At 45.6% G+C, this 23,672-nt stretch overlaps 1 protein-coding gene across 2 annotated transcripts in view; it reads left to right on the top strand.

Moving 5' to 3' along the window:
* Positions 1-15,875, top strand: part of si:ch211-137a8.4 (apolipoprotein B receptor) — a 58,604-nt gene extending 42,729 nt beyond the window's left edge. For both annotated transcript variants that reach the window (XM_028573463.1, XM_028573464.1), the window contains exons 2-4: positions 338-2,023; positions 6,940-7,482; positions 14,752-15,875. In XM_028573463.1, coding sequence (XP_028429264.1) covers positions 556-2,023; positions 6,940-7,482; positions 14,752-14,774 — 2,034 coding nt within the window. In that variant the 5' untranslated portion in view covers positions 338-555 and the 3' untranslated portion in view covers positions 14,775-15,875. The remainder of the gene's footprint in view (positions 1-337; positions 2,024-6,939; positions 7,483-14,751) is intronic.
* The last annotated feature ends 7,797 nt before the right edge of the window (positions 15,876-23,672 follow it).

Raw genomic sequence — 23,672 nt, 5'->3', positions numbered from 1 at the left:
TCACTGTCAGATGCAAAGTGTCACTTTATCTCCATAAACCTCTTCAGCCGTTCCATGTCCTGCATCAAATCTCGTAGGAAGTTTAGAAGCGTGACTGATTAGGAGACATCATAATTGCATGGCATTTCCCGCTGAGATTCTCCATTTTGTTACACTTCATTCCTCATTCAAGGCACAGTCTAGACCAGACTAATTGAGTGTCTATGGTGTTGAATCAGACTATTAACCATCTGCGCCTCTTCCTCTTCTCTGCCCCCTCTTCCCATCCCTTCTTTCCCTCACCCCCGCTACATCCTCTAATCGCTCTCTTTCCCTTTGTTTTTTTTTGTCTCTGCAGGAGTTTGGAGGACTAGTAGGATGCTGAGTATCTTTCCTCCTCGCCACTGTTCTCCACCCTGCTCTCCATGACCTGAGAGCACCACCCCAGCAGGAGGAACGAAACACCAGAACGAGAGAGAGAGAGAGGAGGGCAGAAGGCCAGGGAAGGAAGGAAGGAAGGAAAGAAGGAAGGAACACGTTTTTTATTTTGTTGTTGGTTGTTTTCCCTTTTCCGAAATGGCAGCGACAGAGGCCAACGCGGCGCCGGTGGTCCAGGAAGACGGGAAAACCCCCGAGAGCAAGCCGGCGGAGCTCGAGCAACCGGCCAATAACGCCAACACAAACTCAGAGACTATCAACAGCGAGGTTGTGGATAAAGACGGTACCGCTGTCAACAACGAGGTTGTCGATAAAGACGGCACCGCTGTCAACAGCGAGGTCGCAGACAACAAAGAGACCGTGAATAACGACACAGCAGCAGTGGCGGGAGCCGAAGACGGAGATGCGGCAGCGCCAGCGAGCGACGAGGCGGCCGCAACGACTCAGAACTCGGAAAATACCTCCTCCTCTGCGGAGCCCAAGACTTCGTTCCTGGACTCTTTCCTCAACAAGAGCGGCCTGGGGAAGGTGATGGGAGGGAGGAAGAAGAAAGAGCCAATCACTGCCGCCGCCACCGCTGGAGGAGAGGAGAACACCGGCGAGGGAGGGGAGAAGGACGGAGAGAAAGGAGGCGAGGAGGCCGCGGCGGCGTCTGAGGCAGGAGCGGAGGGCGGCGGCGCTGCCGCCGCCGACGGAGAAGCTGCGATAGAGAAAGCGCCAGAAAATGGAGAGAAGGAAGAGGAGAAGAAGGCGGAGAAGGGCAAACCGGCAGAGGCCAAATCCACGGTTCGAGATCTGATCAGGAAGCCGGTGGCGAGGATCTTCTCCCATCGCAGCGCCGAGAAGAAGGACGTGAAGGTTCGATCCAAGTCCCTGGACCGGCTGGATCCTGAGGCACTCAACGCAGCGGCGGACTCTGCCGCGGCGGACTCTACCACGGCAGACGGAGGAGGGGCCTCGGCAGCGGGGGGAGCAGATGAAGGCGAAGAGGGAGAACAGAAAGCCTCGTCGTCGTCCTCGGCAGCCACCACCAAGCACATGAGGCGCTGGCACTCCTTCAAGAAGCTCATGGCTCAGAAGGGGCACAAGAAGAGCGGAGGAGAGGAAGTAAAGGAGGATGACGGAGAGGGAGGAGGAGACTCATCCACACTGGACTCCAAGGAGTCCGGGCAGAAGAGGTGGAAGCTGAAGCGTTCCTGGACCTTCCAGGGTTTGAAGAGGGACCCGTCGATGGTCGGCATCAGCGGGAAGGCCAAGGGCTCGGACAAAGACTCTGCCGACAACGCAAAGCCGGAGGAGGAAGTGGCGGCGGCAGTGGCGGCCGCGGCGGGAGAAGCAGCCGAGGAGGAAGGAGAGGAGGCCAAGGAGGAGGGAGGAGCAGCAACAGAGGAAGCCAAGGCGGAGGGAGGAGGGGAGGAAAAGGAAAAGGCTGAGGGAGGGGAGGAGGAGAAGACAGCAGCAGCAGCAGCGGGTGGTGGGACGGTGACGCAACACGCCAATGAGATCTGGACCTCCTTCAAGAAGCGTGTCATACCCAAGTCCAAACGCGCCAACACAGAGTGCGCCCCCTGCGGGGAGGAGGATGCAACCACAGCTGCCGCCTCAGGTGAGACGACACACGAAATATGGTGACAACTTCCGGAAAAATAACAGCATCTGGTTGGTTGGGGCCGCTTGTCACATTTAGGGCTGCTACTAGCGATTGTTTTCATTATCAATGAATCGGCCGATTAATTGTTTAGTCTATAAAATGTAAAAAATAGTAAAGAATGTCCATCACAGTTTCTTAAAGACTAAGGTGATGTCTTTAAATGTCTTGTTTTGATAGTCAAAAATCCAAAAATATTCAGTTTAATGTGATCCATATTTGAGAGGCTGAAAAGAGCATTTTCTGCCATTTGTTTGCATAAGAAATTACTTTAACAACTAATCGTTTAGCAAAATGGCGGAAAAAGACGATGCAACTGCAGCCGGCGCCTCGGGTGAGACGACACACAAATATTGTAACAACTTACAAAAAAAGCAGCATCTGGTTGGGGCCACTTGTCACGTTTCAGGTAGTTTAATTTAAACACAAGTATTTGAAGCCTAAAAGTGTAGCAGAACGTTTTAGTTTTTTCTTCTTTGCTACACCATTAATCATCTCATGAGCTGCCCCAAATTTATCTTTTTAACCCTTAAGTTGATTTATGGTTCTGTGTTGAATCTACACCGTAGGTATGCTTAGGTACGGACCCTTTGCCGTAGCCTGACGTGCACGTCCCCAGAAATGTAACTTCTCTTTGCGGCGACAACTGTGATTGGTCCGCGACAACTGTGATTGGTCCTCGACAACTGTGATTGGTCCGCTTGGCCGTGGCTTGGCAGCGTCACATTTCTTCTAGTTTCGCATTGTCAGACCTTCCTCCATAGCGCTGCAAAGGAAGGTCTGAGCTAGTCCACACAGCATTCGGGGATGGGAGAAAAACCTGCTCTGGTTTACTGACATTTCTTTGTTTTGGTGGAACATGTTTACGTTCAAAAGTAGTTTTAGTCGTGCAACAGAAAACCGAAACCAGTCAACCATAGTCCTCATGAATCCACCGGAGTTTAGAACGCCAACACAACGAAAGAGGAAGGGGACGGACATCTGGCCCAAGTTAGGGACATCCATTGGAATTTACGGTGGCATCTGAACAATCCCGGAAATGAAACGTTGCCAACGCAGACTACCAGTCTCTCCAGAAAAACGCAATTATACAATCTCATAATTCTCATAAACAGCCAAAGTCCGCATATTTATGCGGGGGCCTTTTTTTTCAAATATGCACTTTTGGCACTTAAATTTCTGATTTCTGCGCAAAATATGAGGGACTTGCATGATTTCATAATCCCCGCATTTTTGTTGCAAAAAAGTCACATATATCTTAGCAGAAAGTAGAAAAATTTTGCGTTTACTTCACACAAGAGCAGTCATTTTCCCCTGTTGCCATGGAAACATTATGAAGTGACGTAAATACGCGATGTGAACATCATCAAAAAGCAGGGTGTTGGGGGAATCACTTTTTTTTCTCTTTTACATCAAACCGCAATTTTTGAAAGTTTGCGCAATTTTATCGCATGAAATTACATAAATATCCCACATATTCCATTGTATATTTTAAGAAAACGTGCCGCATAATCAAAGATTTTTGCCAGCAACAATCACAAAAAAACTGTATTTTTCTGGAAGGACTGGACTACATTTCCTCTGACTCATTGCCGGGGTTCTTGTCCATGAGCAACATGAAATCAAGGAGAAGGTTAACTTTTCCTGCTACAGATTTCTGACCATCATCAGAAAGCACAAGGGAGACTCTTTGTTTCTCCATCCCCACACCTGGAGTTGGGTACCCCCTCCAAAGCTAACCCACATCATTCTCTCACTCGCTCTACCACACAAGTACACACACACACACACACACACAATACACAATCCTTGTGTTGCCTTCCCGTCGACAGTGCAACTTTGCTTTTATATGTAAACATTTTAACTTTTTTTCAATGTTTTGGTCGTCTTTTTTGACACTTTTGTCGCTTTTCTCAATGTTTTTGGAAAAGGTCACTTTTTTCAAAGTTTTTGGTCACTTTTTCTGATGTTTTGGTTGATTTTTTTCAAAGCTTTTTCTGACGTTCTTTTATCACTTTCCTTTCAAATGTTATAAAATTGACTAAAACACCCAAATTCAATGAAAGTAGTGAGCTGATAATTCCATTTACTTGTGAAGAGCGTTGTACGGAACCATCCACGTTATTTCTTTTGACTATTTGGTTGAAAGAAACCCACATTTCTGATAAAGAAACTTTTTGAAAATGGGTCAAATTTGACCCAAGGACAACAGGAGGGTTGAAGCGATACGCTAGAACGACGCAGACACACCAGCGCACAAGTGTAAATCCTCACAATGATGTAGGCCACTTACATCGGCTACAGCGTAGGCTCTGCGTAGGTATCTATATATCAATCCCTACAGAGTCCCTTTCATGCTAACAATCCTTTTAAAAGAAGCTGTAGAACAAAACCTTTACACATGTAGTCTCGTTTAGAATCACAGTTCAACATGGACACCATTAAAAACACAGAGACTCAGACGCTGACAGTGTGTTCACACTCACTTTGTGTATGTCCCCGTCCAGGGAGCACAGGCAGGAGGTAGTGGCCTGCTAACTCTGAGGGAGGTCTTGTAATTGAACATTCTCCCCAAATAAAATATTCAACATCTGATGTGAAATTCAAGTCACACTGTGGATTCAGTCAACAGTAAAAGACTAAATTTAGCCGACTTTCTGCTCTCTGGCTGCATAAAGAAAATACAGAATCCTGGACTCCTCCACGTTTTGGAGGAAATTGGTTTGAACTCAATCCATTTGAACCTAGATTCCTCTTTTTGATGAGAATATCACACATGAGATGCATCAAAGTCGATAAAAATACAGAGTTGTTGCATCACAAATGGTATTTCTTCAAATCTGATTTCCACCTGGATTTTTATGACTTTTCTTTAAATCTAATTTGGCTGATGAGGAAAGTTCAGCCTCTAGCAGCTAAAGAGACAGAAGTTTTTCTCAAGAGTTGATACATGGAGACCCAAACTGAGCTAAACGTAGAGTTAAAATTGGACTTACAAACAACTCCAATGGGATGATTTTGCTCTGTGTCTCCTAAATGTGGAAATAGACCCAATCACAATGTTTGTTCACAATAACTTGCAGGTAGAAACCTGCTGCGTCCCGTACATACAATTTAACGGTGCTGAGCAAACGAAGACGAGGAACAACTAGATATACTCTTATCTCCCTCATCTAAAATGCATGTTTGATGCTTTCGTATGTCAACACTTTATCTAATGTTAGCTTGGAGAGCTAGTTTACCTGTTGGGCCACGGACTAAAGAACTAAAGAACCGGCGGTGACATGTTGCTGTTCCTAATGCTAGATTTGGTTTATCAACGAAGCTAGCAAAGCAACACAGTACAGAAAATAAGGGTCAGATAGGTTGAACTATATATCTTTAAACGTTACAGTTAGTTTGCTGATTTCACATTTCTCCACAATTCAAATCAACAGGCCTTTGTCAACCCGGACGTGTTTTTTTTGTGTGTTAGCGCAACATTATGGTAATTCGGTCTATAGACAGCTCTTGAATCTTCAATGATATTGTGGTGACCTTCTCTCCTAGCCTGACAAGCCAGACCCACATCCAGATGTTGGGTCTGGGAACTCACCATTGGCAGGGCTCAATCTGAGGGGCGGGATAAACAGTTGTCTTTCAAATTCCCTCTGCACGCAATAGGATAGCGCCACAACCAGGCAGAGAAACATTAGTTGATAGATTAAACTTTTGCCGTATCCGGTCGGCAAAACTGCGAACACATCTTCCTTTTTTAAGAATGACTTCAGTGCCTTTCACTGTTCTTTTTTCAAAGGAAAGCTGAACTCCAAGTCTTCCAGAAGACGATTCGAAAGGCTGCTGTTCGCCAGCAGCAGCAGCAGCCATCTTCTTTGTTTTCAAGTAGCAGGGAATTCACGCGGAACCGCCGCAACTCTGCCGTCATTATGTTAAGCCCCGCCCACCGACTCTATACACGATGTGATTGGCCTGACTAGAGTTTGGTTATTCCAGCTCGCAAGCCAACGGAGAGTTGCTAGACTGACCCTGGCTGCAAATTACATTTGCTGCCACCAGGGTGCGTCTAGATTTCTAGGCTACTTCTCTCCACTAGTGGCCAAAAAAATAATTATGGCAGCTTTAAATATAGCTTTTTATATATCTTAGACATTATGCTTGTCAAAATCCTATTCACGTATTAATGATGTATACATTTATTTTAGTCATTTGTGATCAATCATTCTGCAGAAGGAAGTGCTGTTTCTCTTAAATGGCCGATGTTTCAGAGGTAGTCTATGAGAATCTCAATCACATAGAAGCTTTAACCTTTACAGTTTTTTTTCAATTGCTAAAACACAATTTTGCAAACTAGGCTGGTTTTTATCAAAATACATAACACAATTCACAAAACCACACACCCAAACTGCAAAATACCTCATATATATCCTGAAAAATGAAGCAATGCAACCAAAACTACATATAGCATTATCAAAATCAAACTTTTGCACCACATGGCACACACTTCATTCATATTACCAGATTCTTACTTCCTGATTAAAGTGGTAACAATTAACCATTGAGGTGATTGGCCAGGTGGCACATATATATTTGCCAATCAGCTCATGTAGTGTCATTTTGAGTGGCAGTGTTTTGAAATGGCCAACATGTGACTTTATGTCAGATTGTTGTGTCTTATGCAGAGAACCGTGTTCAGTGCATTTAAAAAGGGACATTTTGAATTGGAAAATGTATGTAAAGCAGAAAATGTGTTTAGACTTTTGGAGACTTGAGAAGAGGTTTTGCTCTCTGTGTGTCAGTTTAAATAATTGTGCTATGCATGTCATTTTAGTGTGTTAGCAATTGGAAAAAACTGTAAACTGTCTTCTCCCGTGCAGGTGAGGATGGAGCAGCGGAGGAGGGCAAAGACGCCAAGGCAGCCAAGGCCAAACGCTCCCATTTTGGCCGCGCCGTTTCTCTGAAGAACTTCATCCTGCGAAAGGGCAAGTCCACCAGCGTGGACATGGGTGAGGGCGCCAAGGAGGAAGAAGAGGAGGAGGAGGGGGCCGCTGTGGAGGGAGGAGAAGCAGCGGAGGAAGGAGCGGCCGACGGCGAAGCTGCCGCGGCGACCGAGAACGCCGATGACAAAGACGCGGCGGAGGCCGAGAAGACGCCAGCGGCGCCGGAGACCGGAGGGGAAGCGGCTAAGGACGCGGCAGAGAAGACGCCGGCGGCCGAAGCTCCGGTTACCAACGGGGAGAACGGCTGCTCCAACGGCACGGGGGAGGAGAATGCCACGCACAATCACCAGGACGACGGGGACGTGGATGCTGGGAAGACGATGACGGGCGGCAGCCCCGTGAAGAAGAGCAAGGAGGCAGGGGGGGCCAAAGAGGAGGCCAACGCCAAGATCATCAACACCACGGCGGCTGTGAACAGCGGTGAGTTAGAGCACGCCGAACGGGACTCTGACGAGCCACAAAACAGCAGCAGCAGCAGCGGCAGCAAAGAAGGAGATAACAGACAACAGCGACACGCACCAGCACTAACAAACCATAGCCGTAAACAAACCAAAAGCAGCGGCCCAGAACCTGAGCTAGCATTAGCCGTTAGCTGGGAGGAGGAAGGGGAAGGGGGGGAGGGAGGGGAAGGAGGGGAGGGAGGGGAGGAAGGGGAGGGAGAGGCTCCACAAAACGGAGGTTGTGACGATGGTGCAGAGAGGGAGGAGGAGGAGGAGGAGATGAGGAAGAGGGATCTTCGAGATGCAGCAGTGGCCATTGTTCAGAACGTGATGTCAGCAGCGACGGACCAATTAGAGAGGGAGCTGTGCGTCGACAACGGTCTGAACGGGTGTTACGACGCCGACATTCAATACTAAGAACACACACACACCCACGTAATAATATGAACACACACATGTATGCACAGGTAAACACACCTAAAAGTAACGGATAAATGTGCCAAATGTAAAGTTTCCACATATGAGCGCAGGCTTGTGCTCATATACGCATGCTAACACACACGTTAAAGCTCAATTTCACTAAGGACCGGACTCGAAAATGACAATCGCATCAATAGCCAGACAAGATTGTCTAAAGATTCGCCAAAACATTGGAAAAAATGACAAAAACATCAGAAAAAGTGGCAAAAACATCGAGAAAAGTGGCAAAAACATTGAAATGAGCGTCTATAACGTCTAAAAAAAATGCCTAAAGTGTTAAAAAAAAGAACGATGGCCTCCGCTGCCTAACGTGTGCGTATACGATGACGCAGCGTTTGTTCGTGATCACAAAAGATGCGGTGGCCATCGTTCAGAACGTGATGTCAGCAGCGACGGACCCATTAGAGAGGGAGCTGTGCGTCGACAACGGTCTGAACTGGTGTTACAACGCCGACATTCGATACTAAGAACACACACACACACACGTAATAATATTAACACACACATGTATGCACAGGTAAACACATCTAGAAGTAACGGATAAATGTGCCAAATGTAAAGTTTCCACATATGAGCGCAGGCTTGTGCTCATATACGCATGCTAACACACACGTTAAAGCTCAATTTCACTAAGGACCGGACTCGAAAATGACAATCGCATCAATAGCCAGACAAGATTGTCTAAGGAATTGCCAAAACATTGGAAAAAATGACAAAAACATCGGAAAAAGTGGCAAAAACATCGAGAAAAGTGGCAAAAACATTGAAATGAGCGTCTAAAACTGCCTAAAGTATTAAAAAAAAGAACGATGGCCTCCGCTGCCTAACGTGTGCGTATACAATGGCGTATCTTTTGTTCGTGATCACAAAAGATGCGGTGGCCATCGTTCAGAACGTGATGTCAGCAGCGACGGACCAATTAGAGAGGGAGCTGTGCATCAGCAGCAGTCTGTACGGGTGTTACAACGCCGGCACACACACACACACACGTAATAATATTAACACACACATTTATGCACATGTAAACACACGTAAATGTAATGGATAAATGTGCCAAATGTAGAGTTCACGTTAAAGGAATAGTTCAACATTTTGGGAAATTTCTCTCCAAAGAGTTAGATGAGATAATTGTAAGTGTTGGGACTTTGAGACAGACACTAAAACTATAACTAAACTATAATTAAAATAACCATATTTCCTTAAAGGATGAACTATATATATATATATATATTTGAGTTGCACACACATAAGTAAACCCACTGTACACATATACATAGGCATGTAAACTTTCCTGTATGATTGCATGATGAAAAACTGATGCAGCAGTTCTTGCTAAATCCCTTTAAAGCAATTGTAGTGTTGTTGTTAAATAAGTGTTCACCAGCAAGTATAGATAGAAGAGAGGAGAGATGGAGCAAGAGAGAGAGAGAGAGAGAGAGAGAGAGAGAGAGAGAGAGAAGCATCCCTTTTGTTTAGTGACTGCTAATTTCAGTACAATGTCAAGTTCATGTACAGCCACACAACTAAACCGTTTTAACAGGACTCAGGTGGTGTGTGTGCAGATTCCCAGGGCAGCTACGGTTAGAGGCTGACTGTTCATGAACTTATAAAAAATATAAATATCCCATTAACTGCTACATGGCTCGGCATGTCACAGTGCAAGCTAACTGCAGCCCCATTGAAACAGTCCCATTAAGAGGAGATTTAGCAGTAATGTGTCTAAGTCTTTGTTTTTGTTTTTTCTGGTCTTTCATGACCTGCAGACAGAAATGGATTTAGTACAAATGTGAGGAGTATGGCTTATCGGTCTAAAATCTTCAATGCCGATACCAAAAACCGTGACTTTGATACCGCTTCCTGAACTAATCTAGCCTGGATGCCAGCCGAACTTAGCCCCGCCCACAACATTTGAAGTCGGGAAATTCGGTTTGGACTTGATCCGTTGTGGAGCAACTAGGCTCGAACCAGAACCAGAGCTGTTCGTACCAATCAAATGGTCAGGGCCAATCAGCTTTGTACGATGATGGACGGATGATCAAAAGTAACGTAATCAACCACGTCACCAAAGAGTGCTTGGGTTAAATTAGTTTACAGCAAATATGGCTGCCATTGCGTCTGTTATAGAAGAAATCGACAGCGCGTTCATTTTAAAAGAGGAACAGAGAACCGCGATCACGTATGTATACACATTGCCACAACTCTGTCGAAGCCTGCCTTTGACTCACAGCTTCTGTGACGTCTGTCTCTGTTGCTCTGATTGGTTGTAGGTCCATGTGTTGCTCTGATTGGTTGTAGGTCTATCCAATTGAGTCCAGAGGCATTTTCTTTCCTGGTTCGGCTGAAACACGCCCCATAATCACAGCCCAATGGAGCAGCATCAGATTCATATTCTGACTAGAATCTGAGTTATCCATTTTGACAAAAATAAATTACATTACGGCAAAAATCTTTGCATTTACTTTTCCGCTCCTACTACGTGAGCCCCGTCGTGTAACGTTAAGACAGCTGATCAAAAACACCATCAGATCTTGGTAGAAGCATGCTGCGGGCTGATTAGCTTGCTGGCGCTGATAAGATTTAATCCTAAGGTATTGGATATTTGGTATTGAATGACAAGGCATTTTTCGATACTCAATACTTTAGAGGCAATTCGGTCGGTGCCTAAAAAGTATAGAATATGGTACCCAGCCCCGGTGAGGAGATAACAACGATGGAGAGGACATTTTAAGTTATGTTTTTTAGTTTCTAAAGCAGGGGTCAACATCTTTTAGGCCAGGGACCCCTGAGCTGAAAGACAGACCGAGTAGGGACCCCCTACCGCATATATTTCTATGTTTATACAATTGAGTTGCATACTAAACTGTGCAGAATGGATGAAAAGAAATGGATATTATTTATGCATCAAGTTTTAATGTTAAACATCCATGTGGAAGGCACAGTGACTCCTTAAGCTTAACTGTATGGCGACCATAGTGGCTACCTTACCTATAGGAAGCTTATCTTCAATGTGTAAATATTTTTTTTCACAAAATAGGCCAATTTATCTTTGCTATTAAAAATTTGCATTGATATTAATGTACAGTATATGTTCAGACTTATTTTAGTTCTTGAAATAAGAAACATAATTTGGCAGATCCCCTGCACTAACTCTAAAGACCCCCTAGGGATCCTGGACCCCCTGTTGAAGATCTCTGCTCTATAAAGGCCTTTTTTTCCGAGCTCTTTTCCAGCAAGGATTCACTCCTCGTTCGTACCGTTTTACACATTCCCACCTGGGAGCCAAAGCTCAAAAGCTGCCGGACATTGAGCATGAGGAGGTGAAGCGCCTGTGAACCAGAAGGCGCTCCATTATTTATCAGTCCCAGCCTCCTCTCCATTCAAGTGCAGTTTGAGGCTTGGTGTCCAGCAACCGCCTCGCTTTGATCTCACACAGACCAACAGATGTTTGTGGAGAGCAGTGCGGCTCCTGCTGCGGCTCCTGCTGCGGCCGCCATGCGATTTACTGGAAGCCTCTTCCTTTCGAAGGGCTACCTCTATGGCTGAAATTAAACACTGTTTAACACCTCGGGCCCTATCTTTCACCCGGCGCAGCGCAAAGCCCATCGCAGTTGCCATCATAACAGCAATGCTCCAAGGTACAAACGAGCCTAGCTTTTAAAGGTAATGGGAGATGATCTCTGATTGGTTTATTGCACGGTATGCCAAAAACACACCTATGATTAATTAAGACACTAAGTACAACCCTTGTGAACCATGTGGCTGGCGCACGGACCCTTTTTTCCGCCGTTAAACTAGCCTTCACGCTGTGCCGTTAGATCGTTAAAACATGTTTGGCTCACTGAGGCACAGCAGAGCAACGTATTGGTGAGCAAAGCAGATGTAGAAAAAATGTCTTAAAAAAGGACTTAAAATGAAATGAGCTGGTTTGACAATGGATACATCGAGAAAACAGGACCTTCTCCCTGTATTTACTTTCTTGCCCAGACACATCTGACCAATAAGCATTGGTAGTGATGCATTTTGGTTCGCTTGGATTTTTCTCTGTGTGAAATGAAACCAAACCATGGGGAACGCTACCGAGTTTAAACTCATCAACTGATTGGACCGGAGCAATCGAACTATATATCTGAAAACGCCCCTTAGTCCAAAGATGTTTCTTCTCTCATCTGAGAAGGTTCTTCAGTTCTGACTGAAACCCAGCATGGTCGATGGAGACACAAGAGGCCAAGTTTGGACGACTATTGTTGGCATTCTCACATGAGGCCAAATGTAGGCGTGGGTGTTTAGTTTCCTGGGAACAGATGAAAGGACAGTATTGTTAAATTGGGGATAAGTGTCACAGACCTTCTCCCCTGTTAAAGCTTTAGTGCGTAACTTTTTGATATTAATGAACGTCCGTTACATGGAAGTCGTTGCCAAATGAGTTGCTACAAAGCTAATTAAGACTATCAGCTCCACACAACTCTCTCTGTATTTGTTAGTTTGACTATGTTTAGAAAATTATGACATCCGGCGACTTTCGCGTGCGGACTCAAGTGAAGATAATGACCTCTTCTGACTTGTATCATGTGTTCGCACAGACAGTTTTGTTATTGCTTAAAATTCCTCATGTGGGCGACAGAAACTATGCACTATAGCTTTAAGCAACGGTTTCTTTATCCGGGTGTAAGTGGCTTTCTTGCCACTCCTTTTAAACCATCCATCCTCTCTGTCTAAAATGTTTACCTGGTGGTCCACAAGACTTGGCCTCGGGTGTCTCCAACACTTTTAATGACTGTGGTTACAACAGCCAGGAGCACTAACGAACAAAGCGGTATCGATCATCTTGACAACGACCCCACAAAGGTTGAATAGCTGGGTTTCCCTATCAAAAAAATCTCTCAGTTGATGGATGAAATAACTCTATTTGCCCTTAATTTGAACCCTTCCTTGGCCATCAAATGTCCATTACTAAATTGCTTTATAGACATTGTTTTACAATTTGCAAGTCACTGGACAACTGAAGATTGTTGTGTGATAGAGTTAGTTGTGTGGTGGTTAAAAATACTGGGCGTTTACAACATATACTATATATCCATTCAATTTGGGTTTGATTTCCTTTGACCAGCATACTTTGGCTAATGTAAGGCAGCCATTGTGTTTGATTTTTCAGACACATTTGTATTATTAAGCACTATGTTAGACATATTGGAGTTTTCCCATCTTAATTAGGACTTGAACGTCCTTACAGAAATAGTTTCAGTTACAGTACAAAGAAAGATTTCATGTCTTAATTGGAATGGGCAAGTCTTCTTTCTTTCTTGTCGTCTTCCATGGTAATGCTGGATGAGCCCATGCTGCAGTGACACCAAAACAATAATTATCTCAAGAAATGTGTTGCAAGAATAACTTGCTCAGCATTCATGCCCTGAAACGATCACCAAATGGATGCTGCAAGACTCGTACTTGTTATTTTTCTCAAAAATATGAGCAATTTAGGTTGTTTTATCCATTTCAATGCACAGTCCAAGGACAGTTTTTTATCATTGATAGTCGGTCATAAAACACAGGGTTTTTAAGCCGGAGCGCAAAGTTTGCTTTCCGCGGAAAACAAAAGACTTTCATCCAGGAAATGCGTCTTCGTTCATCGGGAGTGTTTTAATCCACACCACGATCTATCTTAAACTTAAATCGTTTTGGTGCCTAAACTTAACTGTTGTCGCCGCATGACGCTCACCTTTTGTCGGCTAAACTCAACTACCAACAACCGAACGCTCACGGAGCTCTGCAGCCGGTGTCACGTGACCAGCAATTGGTCGCCTAATTTTGTAGGATATCATACGAATTGTTGTGCATACATTTCCGTACGATATCATACGAACCCGGTCATGAGAATGTGTCGATTTAGGTTGTGTTTTCCTTTTGAATGCACAGTCCAAGGACAGTTGTTATCAGCCCCTCACGTGGAGACGATCAACGTTAAACCTTTTGTGTGAACATCGGTAATTGTACCGATACAAGAAGCGTTAAAACCGCCGAAAAGCTCCGCCTTTGTGTTTTGGCCTCCCTCCTCAACCCTCCAGCCGATTGGCTGCTACAGCTCTAACTAGCTCAAGCTTAGATAGTTAGCTCTCTGTTTGCTGTGGAAGAGAAAACCTAGTTTAGCAGACATCAATAGACTTGAGTCCATCAACAGATTAGCGGGCAAAATCAAAGTGTCATGGAGCCTCTTCAACAAGCCAGATTAACTAGCCTTCTCTCTCTCTCTCTCTGCCGTCTCCCTCTCTCTGGGGTGGGGGTGGGGGTGGGGTTGGGGTTGGGCAAACAGAAAGACAGAAATACAGACAAATGACATACCAGTGGATGGTCAGGTTTTTAGATATCAGGGAAAAACCGTGAGCACAAAGGACAGCCAAAACAAAAAAGACAAAAAGAAGAAAAGGCACAAATATACAGACACAGGACAAAAAAGGGAATGAGAGACAGACAGGCAGAAAGACAGATTGTACGTCTTCCTGTTGGTTATTATATTATGCTGATGATCCTCTATTATAATGTGAAAACTTTGTCATATTTTCCTCATGAAATTGTTGTGTTGTTTGCTTTGTGTACGTCCTTAAATAACTTAAACTAACCCAACACTAGATAGTCCAACATCTGTACTAATCCACTAAACACACATGCAACATTTAACCCTTTTTATATGACTGTTTATTATTATTATTATCCTTTTTTTCCAAGAACTATTTTTTAATACATTTTTTCAATCTCTTCTGTTATCATTTACCAGACAAAAAGGCGGGAAACGTGTGAGGCCCACACAAAGAGGATTAGAACTGCCCGGGATTCGCTGAGCAAGGAGCTCTGAGCCCCGTCCCCGTCCCCTTCCCTAACTCCTCCTCCTCCCTCCTTCCTCCTTCCTCCCTCCTCCCTGCTCTTCTCCCTTCATCCCTCCTTCCTCCCGAATAAACGGAGTAATCACGTGTTAACAGAACACCATGGTGAGAAAAAGAGATTGAGAGAGTTTGAGAGAATGAGAAAGATGCAATTCATGTAGATGAGAAGTGAAAAATAAGACTTACTCAGAAAGCAATAATTCAAAGCCCTTCTTTTCCATCCATCCATCCATCCATCCATCCTTACATCCATCCCCTCCGTCCAATTACATACATACATACATACATGCATACAAACATACACACATGTACATCCGGTGTTTTAATTTTTTCTTTGCTTGTCTGTGAGATTTTATATTGTCTACGAGAGAAAAGAAATGTAAAAAAAAAAGAAAATAAAAGAAATGAAAATCGAGACATTCCACATTCCCTGTTTCCCATCTCTGCCGCCCTACTTTCCTCCTCGTCAAGCTACTTAACCGCTCTTCTCTGTCTCTACCGTCTCCTGATTGGTGGATTTAAAAAAGAAAAAGAAAAAAAAAAGACTGTTAGTTTTATATTGACGGCCATTTTGGTTTGTAGTCCCCCCTCAACTCCCCCTTCGCCCATCTTCTACCCAACCGTCCCCGTAGATATCTGACAGTGCAGCAGGACCATGTTGCTACGGTGTATAAACTGCCCTGAGGACCGCCACTTCCCAACCAACACTGCAATGTCTTCAGCTCTGTGTGTTTAATGTTTTTAGACTGTTATATTGTGTACATGAATTAAAAAACGTACAAAAAAACATCAAATATTAAAGTCAAAATGTATTTTTTTTTTCTTTTTCTGTTCGGTTTGGATTTTTCTTTCATGTTTTTCTGTTTTTTTTTTTAAACACATCTTCTCACTGTTACTGCAGTCTGGCAATATGCTGTAATAATAATAATAATAAAAAAAATGATGGTAATATTAATAATAATAATAATAATGATGATGATGTTTTGTTGGTCCACGTTTTCACATGTCCGCTAGCAAATTGTCAAGAACAAAATAGTACAATAAAGACTAAAATCTAACAACTAAACTGCAAGTCATTGTGGGGTTTTCTATTTTTATCAGGATGATTGAAGTGTTGTGTGCAGACGGGCGGGCGGAGGGACAGGGCAAGGCAAGGCGGAGCGTTACGCTGGAACACCATTGGATGTTCATTAATCTGTGTATCGATAATCTCATCCTTTTACGTAATGGGCAGAATAATACTTTGTATTAAAGTAGATCTGTGTGTATTATCTGGCAGCAGGCTGCTGGTGTTTCATGTAGACAGGCGGGGGACGTCCATATGCCAGCCACAGTCCCTTCACACCGCCGTTATTACACTATACTTTCATGTTTCACACATGCAGATAAAACTCTGAAAAGAGATGGTGAACTATGATAGATAGAGAGATAGATAGAAGATACTTTATTCATCCCCGTGGGGAAATTCAAGTGTCCTTCAAGTGTCCAGCTCACCTCATAAACACACATTCGTATACACCACACAGTTCCCTATAATTAATAAATAAATAAATACACTGCGAATGCATACACAAGAGAGTTAAAAACAGAATAAAAGCAGCATAATTATATTATGTCTGGGTTAAGAGTTAATGGGAATTAAGGGGGGGGGTGTTATTTGTTGGTGTTAAATAGCCTGATGCCTGTGGGGACAAAGGATCTCCTGAACCTCTCTGTCCTACAGTGCAGTGAGAGCAGTCGCTCACTGTAACTGCTCCTCTGTCCAGCCAGGACCTTGTAGAGGGGGTGCTTGTCATTACCCATTATGGCGTATAGTTTGTTACATGCACGCCCCTCTACTACAGTTCTCAGTGAGTCCAGTCTTCTGCCCAGCACTGAGCTGGCCTTTTTGACCAGCTTATCGAGACGTCTGCTGTAGAGACGGCTCTGTCCCTTTTTGTACAGAGCATCTGTATTAGCGGACCAGTCAAGCTTACCGTCCAGGAGTACACCCAAGTACTTGTAGGTCTGCACAACCTCAATGGCCTCCCCCTTTATGCAGACCGGCTGACAGTTTGGCTTTGACTTCCTAAAATCCACCACCATCTCTTTAGTCTTGGTGGTGTTCAGGAGGAGACAGTTCTTATTGCTCCAGTCACAGAAGTCCTCCACAAGTTCCCTGTACTCCTCCTCCCGTCCACCTCGCACACATGCCACAACAGCCGTATCATCGGAGTACTTCTGGATGTGGCAGGACTCAGAATTGTACTTAAAGTCCGATGTGTACAAAGTGAACAGGAACGGAGCCAGAACTGTCCCCTGTGGAGCCCCCGTACTGCACTCCAGCGACCCCGAAACACACTTCCCCAACTTGACAAACTGCAGCCTTGCTGTTAAGTAGTCCGTTATCCAGTTGGGGCCCTATCTTGCACCCGGCGCAGTTTAAGACCAACGCAGTTGTCAATTTCCCGTCCAGCGCCCACGTTGTTTAAATAGCAAATGCACCTGTGCCCATATTTGTGCCCATGGGCGTGCTGGTCTTACAGGGAGGTGTGTTAAGGTGCATTCTGGGCGTGCTGGTCTTACAGGGAGGTGTGTTAAGGTGCATTCTGGGCGTGCTGGTCTTACAGGGAGGTGTGTTCAGGTGCATTCTGGGCGTGCTAGTCTTACAGGGAGGTGTGTTCAGGTGCATTCTGGGCGTGCTGGTCTTACAGGGAGGTGTGTTCAGGTGCATTCTGGGCGTGCTGGTCTTACAGGGAGGTGTGTTCAGGTGCATTCTGGGTGTGCTGGTCTTTCAGTGAGGTGTGTTCAGGTGCTGGTCTTACAGGGAGGTGTGTTCAGGTGCATTCTGGGCGTGCTAGTCTTACAGGGAGGTGTGTTCAGGTGCATTCTGGGCATGCTGGTCTTACAGGGAGGTGTGTTCAGGTGCATTCTGGGCGTGCTGGTCTTACAGGGAGGTGTGTTCAGGTGCATTCTGGGCGTGCTAGTCTTACAGGGAGGTGTGTTCAGGTGCATTCTGGGCATGCTGGTCTTACAGGGAGGTGTGTTCAGGTGCATTCTGGGCGTGCTGGTCTTACAGGGAGGTGTGTTCAGGTGCATTCTGGGCGGGCTGGTCTTACAGGGAGGTGTGTTCAGGTGCATTCTGGGCGTGCTGGTCTTACAGGGAGGTGTGTTCATGTGCATTCTGGGCGTGCTGGTCTTACAGGGAGGTGTGTTCAGGTGCATTCTGGGTGTGCTGGTCTTTCAGTGAGGTGTGTTCAGGTGCATTCTGGGCGTGCTAGTCTTACAGGGAGGTGTGTTCAGGTGCATTCTGGGCGTGCTGGTCTTACAGGGAGGTGTGTTCAGGTGCATTCTGGGCGGGCTGGTCTTACAGGGAGGTGTGTTCAGGTGCATTCTGGGCGTGCTGGTCTTACAGGGAGGTGTGTTCAGGTGCATTCTGGGCGTGCTGGTCTTACAGGGAGGTGTGTTCAGGTGCATTCTGGGCGTGCTGGTCTTACAGGGAGGTGTGTTCAGGTGCATTCTGGGTGTGCTGGTCTTACAGGGAGGTGTGTTCAGGTGCTGGTCTTACAGGGAGGTGTGTTCAGGTGCTGGTCTTACAGGGAGGTGTGTTCAGGTGCATTCTGGGCGTGCTAGTCTTACAGGGAGGTGTGTTCAGGTGCATTCTGGGCGTGCTGGTCTTACAAGGAGGTGTGTTCAGGTGCATTCTGGGCGTGCTGGTCTTACAGGGAGGTGTGTTCAGGTGCATTCTGGGCGTGCTGGTCTTACAGGGAGGTGTGTTCAGGTGCATTCTGGGCGTGCTGGTCTTACAGGGAGGTGTGTTCAGGTGCATTCTGGGCGTGCTGGTCTTACAGGGAGGTGTGTTCAGGTGCATTCTGGGCGTGCTGGTCTTACAGGGAGGTGTGTTCAGGTGCATTCTGGGCGTGCTGGTCTTACAGGGAGGTGTGTTCAGGTGCATTCTGGGCATGCTGGTCTTACAGGGAGGTGTGTTCAGGTGCATTCTGGGCGTGCTGGTCTTACAGGGAGGTGTGTTCAGGTGCATTCTGGGTGTGCTGGTCTTACAGGGAGGTGTGTTCAGGTGCTGGTCTTACAGGGAGGTGTGTTCAGGTGCATTCTGGGCGTGCTGGTCTTACAGGGAGGTGTGTTCAGGTGCATTCTGGGCGTGCTGGTCTTACAGGGAGCTGTGTTGAGGTGCATTCTGGGTGTGCTGGTCTTACAGGGAGGTGTGTTCAGGTGCTGGTCTTACAGGGAGGTGTGTTCAGGTGCATTCTGGGCGTGCTAGTCTTACAGGGAGGTGTGGTCAGGTGCATTCTGGGCGTGCTGGTCTTACAAGGAGGTGTGTTCAGGTGCATTCTGGGCGTGCTGGTCTTACAGGGAGGTGTGTTCAGGTGCATTCTGGGCATGCTGGTCTTACAGGGAGGTGTGTTCAGGTGCATTCTGGGCGTGCTGGTCTTACAGGGAGGTGTGTTCAGGTGCATTCTGGGCGTGCTGGTCTTACTGGGAGGTGTGTTCTGGTGCATTCTGGGCGTGCTGGTCTTACAGGGAGGTGTGTTCAGGTGCATTCTGGGCGTGCTGGTCTTACAGGGAGGTGTGTTCAGGTGCATTCTGGGCGTGCTGGTCTTACAGGGAGGTGTGTTCAGGTGCATTCTGGGCGTGCTGGTCTTACAGGGAGGTGTGTTCAGGTGCATTCTGGGCGTGCTGGTCTTACAGGGAGGTGTGTTCAGGTGCATTCTGGGCGTGCTGGTCTTACAGGGAGGTGTGTTCAGGTGCATTCTGGGCGTGCTGGTCTTACAGGGAGGTGTGTTCAGGTGCATTCTGGGTGTGCTGGTCTTACAGGGAGGTGTGTTCAGGTGCTGGTCTTACAGGGAGGTGTGTTCAGGTGCATTCTGGGCGTGCTGGTCTTACAGGGAGGTGTGTTCAGGTGCATTCTGGGCGTGCTGGTCTTACAGGGAGCTGTGTTGAGGTGCATTCTGGGTGTGCTGGTCTTACAGGGAGGTGTGTTCAGGGGCTGGTCTTACAGGGAGGTGTGTTCAGGTGCATTCTGGGCGTGCTAGTCTTACAGGGAGGTGTGGTCAGGTGCATTCTGGGCGTGCTGGTCTTACAAGGAGGTGTGTTCAGGTGCATTCTGGGCGTGCTGGTCTTACAGGGAGGTGTGTTCAGGTGCATTCTGGGCATGCTGGTCTTACAGGGAGGTGTGTTCAGGTGCATTCTGGGCGTGCTGGTCTTACAGGGAGGTGTGTTCAGGTGCATTCTGGGCGTGCTGGTCTTACAGGGAGGTGTGTTCTGGTGCATTCTGGGCGTGCTGGTCTTACAGGGAGGTGTGTTCAGGTGCATTCTGGGCGTGCTGGTCTTACAGGGAGGTGTGTTCAGGTGCATTCTGGGCGTGCTGGTCTTACAGGGAGGTGTGTTCAGGTGCATTCTGGGCTTTCTGGTCTTACAGGGAGGTGTGTCCAGGTGCATTCTGGGCATGCTGGTCTTACAGGGAGGTGTGTTCAGGTGCATGTGGGAGTATTGCTATCTTGAGGCAGCGGGAAGTGATTGCGCCATTGACCAACAAAAACCTGGTCTAAAGTCAATAACGCAGCGTTTCGTTGTTATTTTAACAGCAAATTAGTAAAATGCTCCTAGGCTCGTGCACAGCGCGTGCACACTATGCTTGTTACACACACAGGGACGCACAGCAGCACACACACACATGCAGAAGATTACAAATAAAAATATTACGGTGTAATCCTCCATCATAACAGCAATGCTCCAAGGTCCAAACGCGCCCTGGCTTTTAAAGGGAATGGGAGATGATCTCTGATTGGTTGATTGCATGTTACGCCCAAAACACACCTCTGATTAATGAAGACACTAAGTACAACCCTTTAGAACCACGCGCCCAGCGCACAGACCTTTTTTTCCACCATCAAACTAGCAAAAGTGGATTTGGACACGCCCTAAACGCACCTGCGCCGTGCGCTTAGATCGTTTAAATAGGGCCCTTGGTCTTCTAGTTGCACCATGCTTTAGTAAGTCAGTGAAAAATTACCATCGGAAAAAGTTGTAGCCATGAAGATTAAATGGATAGAAAGGCAATTCCCATTCAAATCAACCTAGCAGAATGGTTAGAGCCATGGCAAAGTATGAACTTCCGTATAAACCGGCTTGCAACAAGTCACAGAGGTTTTTCAGTTAACTAATGATCAGCAGAGTAGTAACATAACGAGTCAAAGAGCCAGCCGATAAATTAGTCAAATTTAACAACTTCGTCCACACAAAGCTCATTGCTATCAGATGAGTGACAGCTTTGTTTGGCTCGTTTTCAGTGACATGGCGGGGCATTGCCTGAGCTGTGTTGGCCCACTCTTCTCCTGTGACACACTTTACTGCCCCCCTCTGATGTGTGCAACAACAATCGTCATTTGGTTTTGTACTTAAAATGACCACGGCAAACATTTCAATGGCTTTTCCATCCATTGTATTCCTATGGTTGTAGCTGATACTAAGTATTAATCCCAATTCTCTGTCTTACCCCTTCCATTTACCCCTTCCCTTTAGTTTTGCACGTTCAAATGAGAGTAAGGGCTATTCCAATTCTCGTTTTGATCGAGGGGTTAAGGCGAAGGGGTAGATACCCCTTAAAACCAAGCATTTTCATGAGCTTACTTGAAACCAAGGGGTACCCAGAGTCTCAAAAATGTAAGTATTTACGGCTTAAATAATTGATTTAAAAATTATGACAGTCTTGTTTTGTGCTCTACACAGTCCTGTACATATATATTTGCAACCATGTTCTTAATTGAAACATTTTTAAAAATCGCTAGTTTGCTACGCTTATGTTACATTGCAGATTTGCACAACGGTCCCGCATTTCTCTGACTAGTCTTGAATGGACTCCATGGCAGCCAGCTAGCGACAATGTATGATGACGTAACCGTAACCAAGTGGTGTCTCATTTCATAGGGGTATGTTTTCACCCTTAGCCCTTACCACTCGGTTTTGAGGGACAAGGGTTAGGGGTAAGACGAAGGGGAAGGGGAAGAGGTAAAAATTACTTCAAATTTAAGGGACAGAAAACATGCAGCTAAGGAATGATAAAAGGGAAATCCTAATGTTACCACATACAGGGATATTTTAGACCAGTGGTCTGCAACCTTTTTAATATGAAGTGCCATTTTAAAATGTTCTTGTTAATCAGTGTGCCATATCAGCGTTAAAGACTGCCATCATCTACCAAGCCTGCCCAGGCAGTGTTTTCTTTCTTTCTTCTCCCTGTTTTCTGTGAAGAAGGAAACGATTACTAGCCAATCAGAGGCAGAGTAGGATGGGTCTTCGCATGATGTGAATGGGGAAAAAAAGTAAATCAGACTACTTTAAATAACAGGCTGGGTTCCTTCCAATGGCTGTGAAAGACAGCATTTGACATGCGGATTGGAATATTTCCATAAAAACACTTATGACTAGTGTGCCATTGGTTGAGCTACCGCATGCAAATGGTGGCTCACGTGCCTAAGGCTTGCTGACCCATTTTGGACCTTTCATCTACCAACCTGGGGTTTGGGACATCCCAAAGGCTCACTGGAAAAATCTGAGTTGCTAGATGGTAAACGGGATTGAAACTGAGACACAAATATATGTATTTGTGTGTCAAAAATGTAGGAGAATTTCCATTGCATTCCAAGCACGCACTTTAAGTCAGTGGTTCCCAAACGTTTTCACGTCAAGGACCCCTACACTGGCACATATTAGACCACTGACCCCAATTTGATAAGAGTTGAAGAAAAAGTGTTAAATAGATATGTTCTGAGCCAGTTTCTTTGAGCAACAACACGCTGCAGAAAAGGACAGCAAAAAGCATAAATAGTGAGAAAAGTGATATTTCATTTTGACATGGTAGGGAAAAAAGAAACATGAAGACAAAGAAGGTTTCCACAAAATGTTTTAGTCCGTGCTTAGCGCCTTCTGTCTCCAATTTCTCTTCACACTTCTGCATTTTTCTACCATCTGAAATTAAAAGTGCAGGTTTTTTCCAGAGCATCCCTTCAAAATTTTTGAATATAATTTTTCATATCTGCTGCGTGGGCTCATTCGTCCCTCTTCTGCAAGCTGACGAAAAGCCAGAATATTTTTGTAGCCAAGTCCATGCAGGGCTTACATGAACTGCTTCATTTATGTATCTTCAGCAGCCTCTCTACACTGTTTCCTGTGTCGTACATGGACATGGTCATTTGAACCTTAGTGGTGACTTACAAGCATAGAAAATGACCAGTCTCTAAATTTGTTTGCATGTTTGTAAAGTAAGGAACAGAAATATAAAAGCTACATGTTTTATCTTCAAAAGAACCTATATAACTCCTGTGGTGTGAACAGCTGCTTCTGCATTTAATGAACAAGTATTTGCTGTTCAGACTACCAGATCGGGGCCAATGTGAGAGCCGAGGCGTCATTATTGAGATTGTGTCGAGAGCTCGGTAGGGGAAGTGTCGTGTCAGAGTGTCCTTGAGCCAAAAAAATTGAACATACTTGCGTATTGTGAGCAGATCTGAACGTGAGCTGGCGGCACACCTTTGAAACGATCAAAAGGAAACTGCAAAACGTTTAGATTGACTAGATGGATTTTCGCGTGGTGTGTGATCTCGCAATTCTCGCGTAATATCCCACGGATCCAGCTGCTGTGCAACCAAGGCCACGTCCTATTCGCAATGTTAACAGAAGTAAAAAACACAGCATGTTCCCGCCCTGTGATTGGATCCGCTCCAAATGGAATGGGTTCTTCCTTGGCTCACACTACAACCTTCCTTGTTGTAGTACTCGGGATCTGTTTTGGTCTCAAGACCACTTTTTGAAGGTCTCG

Source organism: Perca flavescens, chromosome 3 (genome assembly GCF_004354835.1).
Source record: "Perca flavescens isolate YP-PL-M2 chromosome 3, PFLA_1.0, whole genome shotgun sequence".
Classification (NCBI taxonomy): Eukaryota; Metazoa; Chordata; class Actinopteri; order Perciformes; family Percidae; genus Perca; species Perca flavescens.
This window is presented reverse-complemented; position numbering and strand designations above follow the sequence as displayed.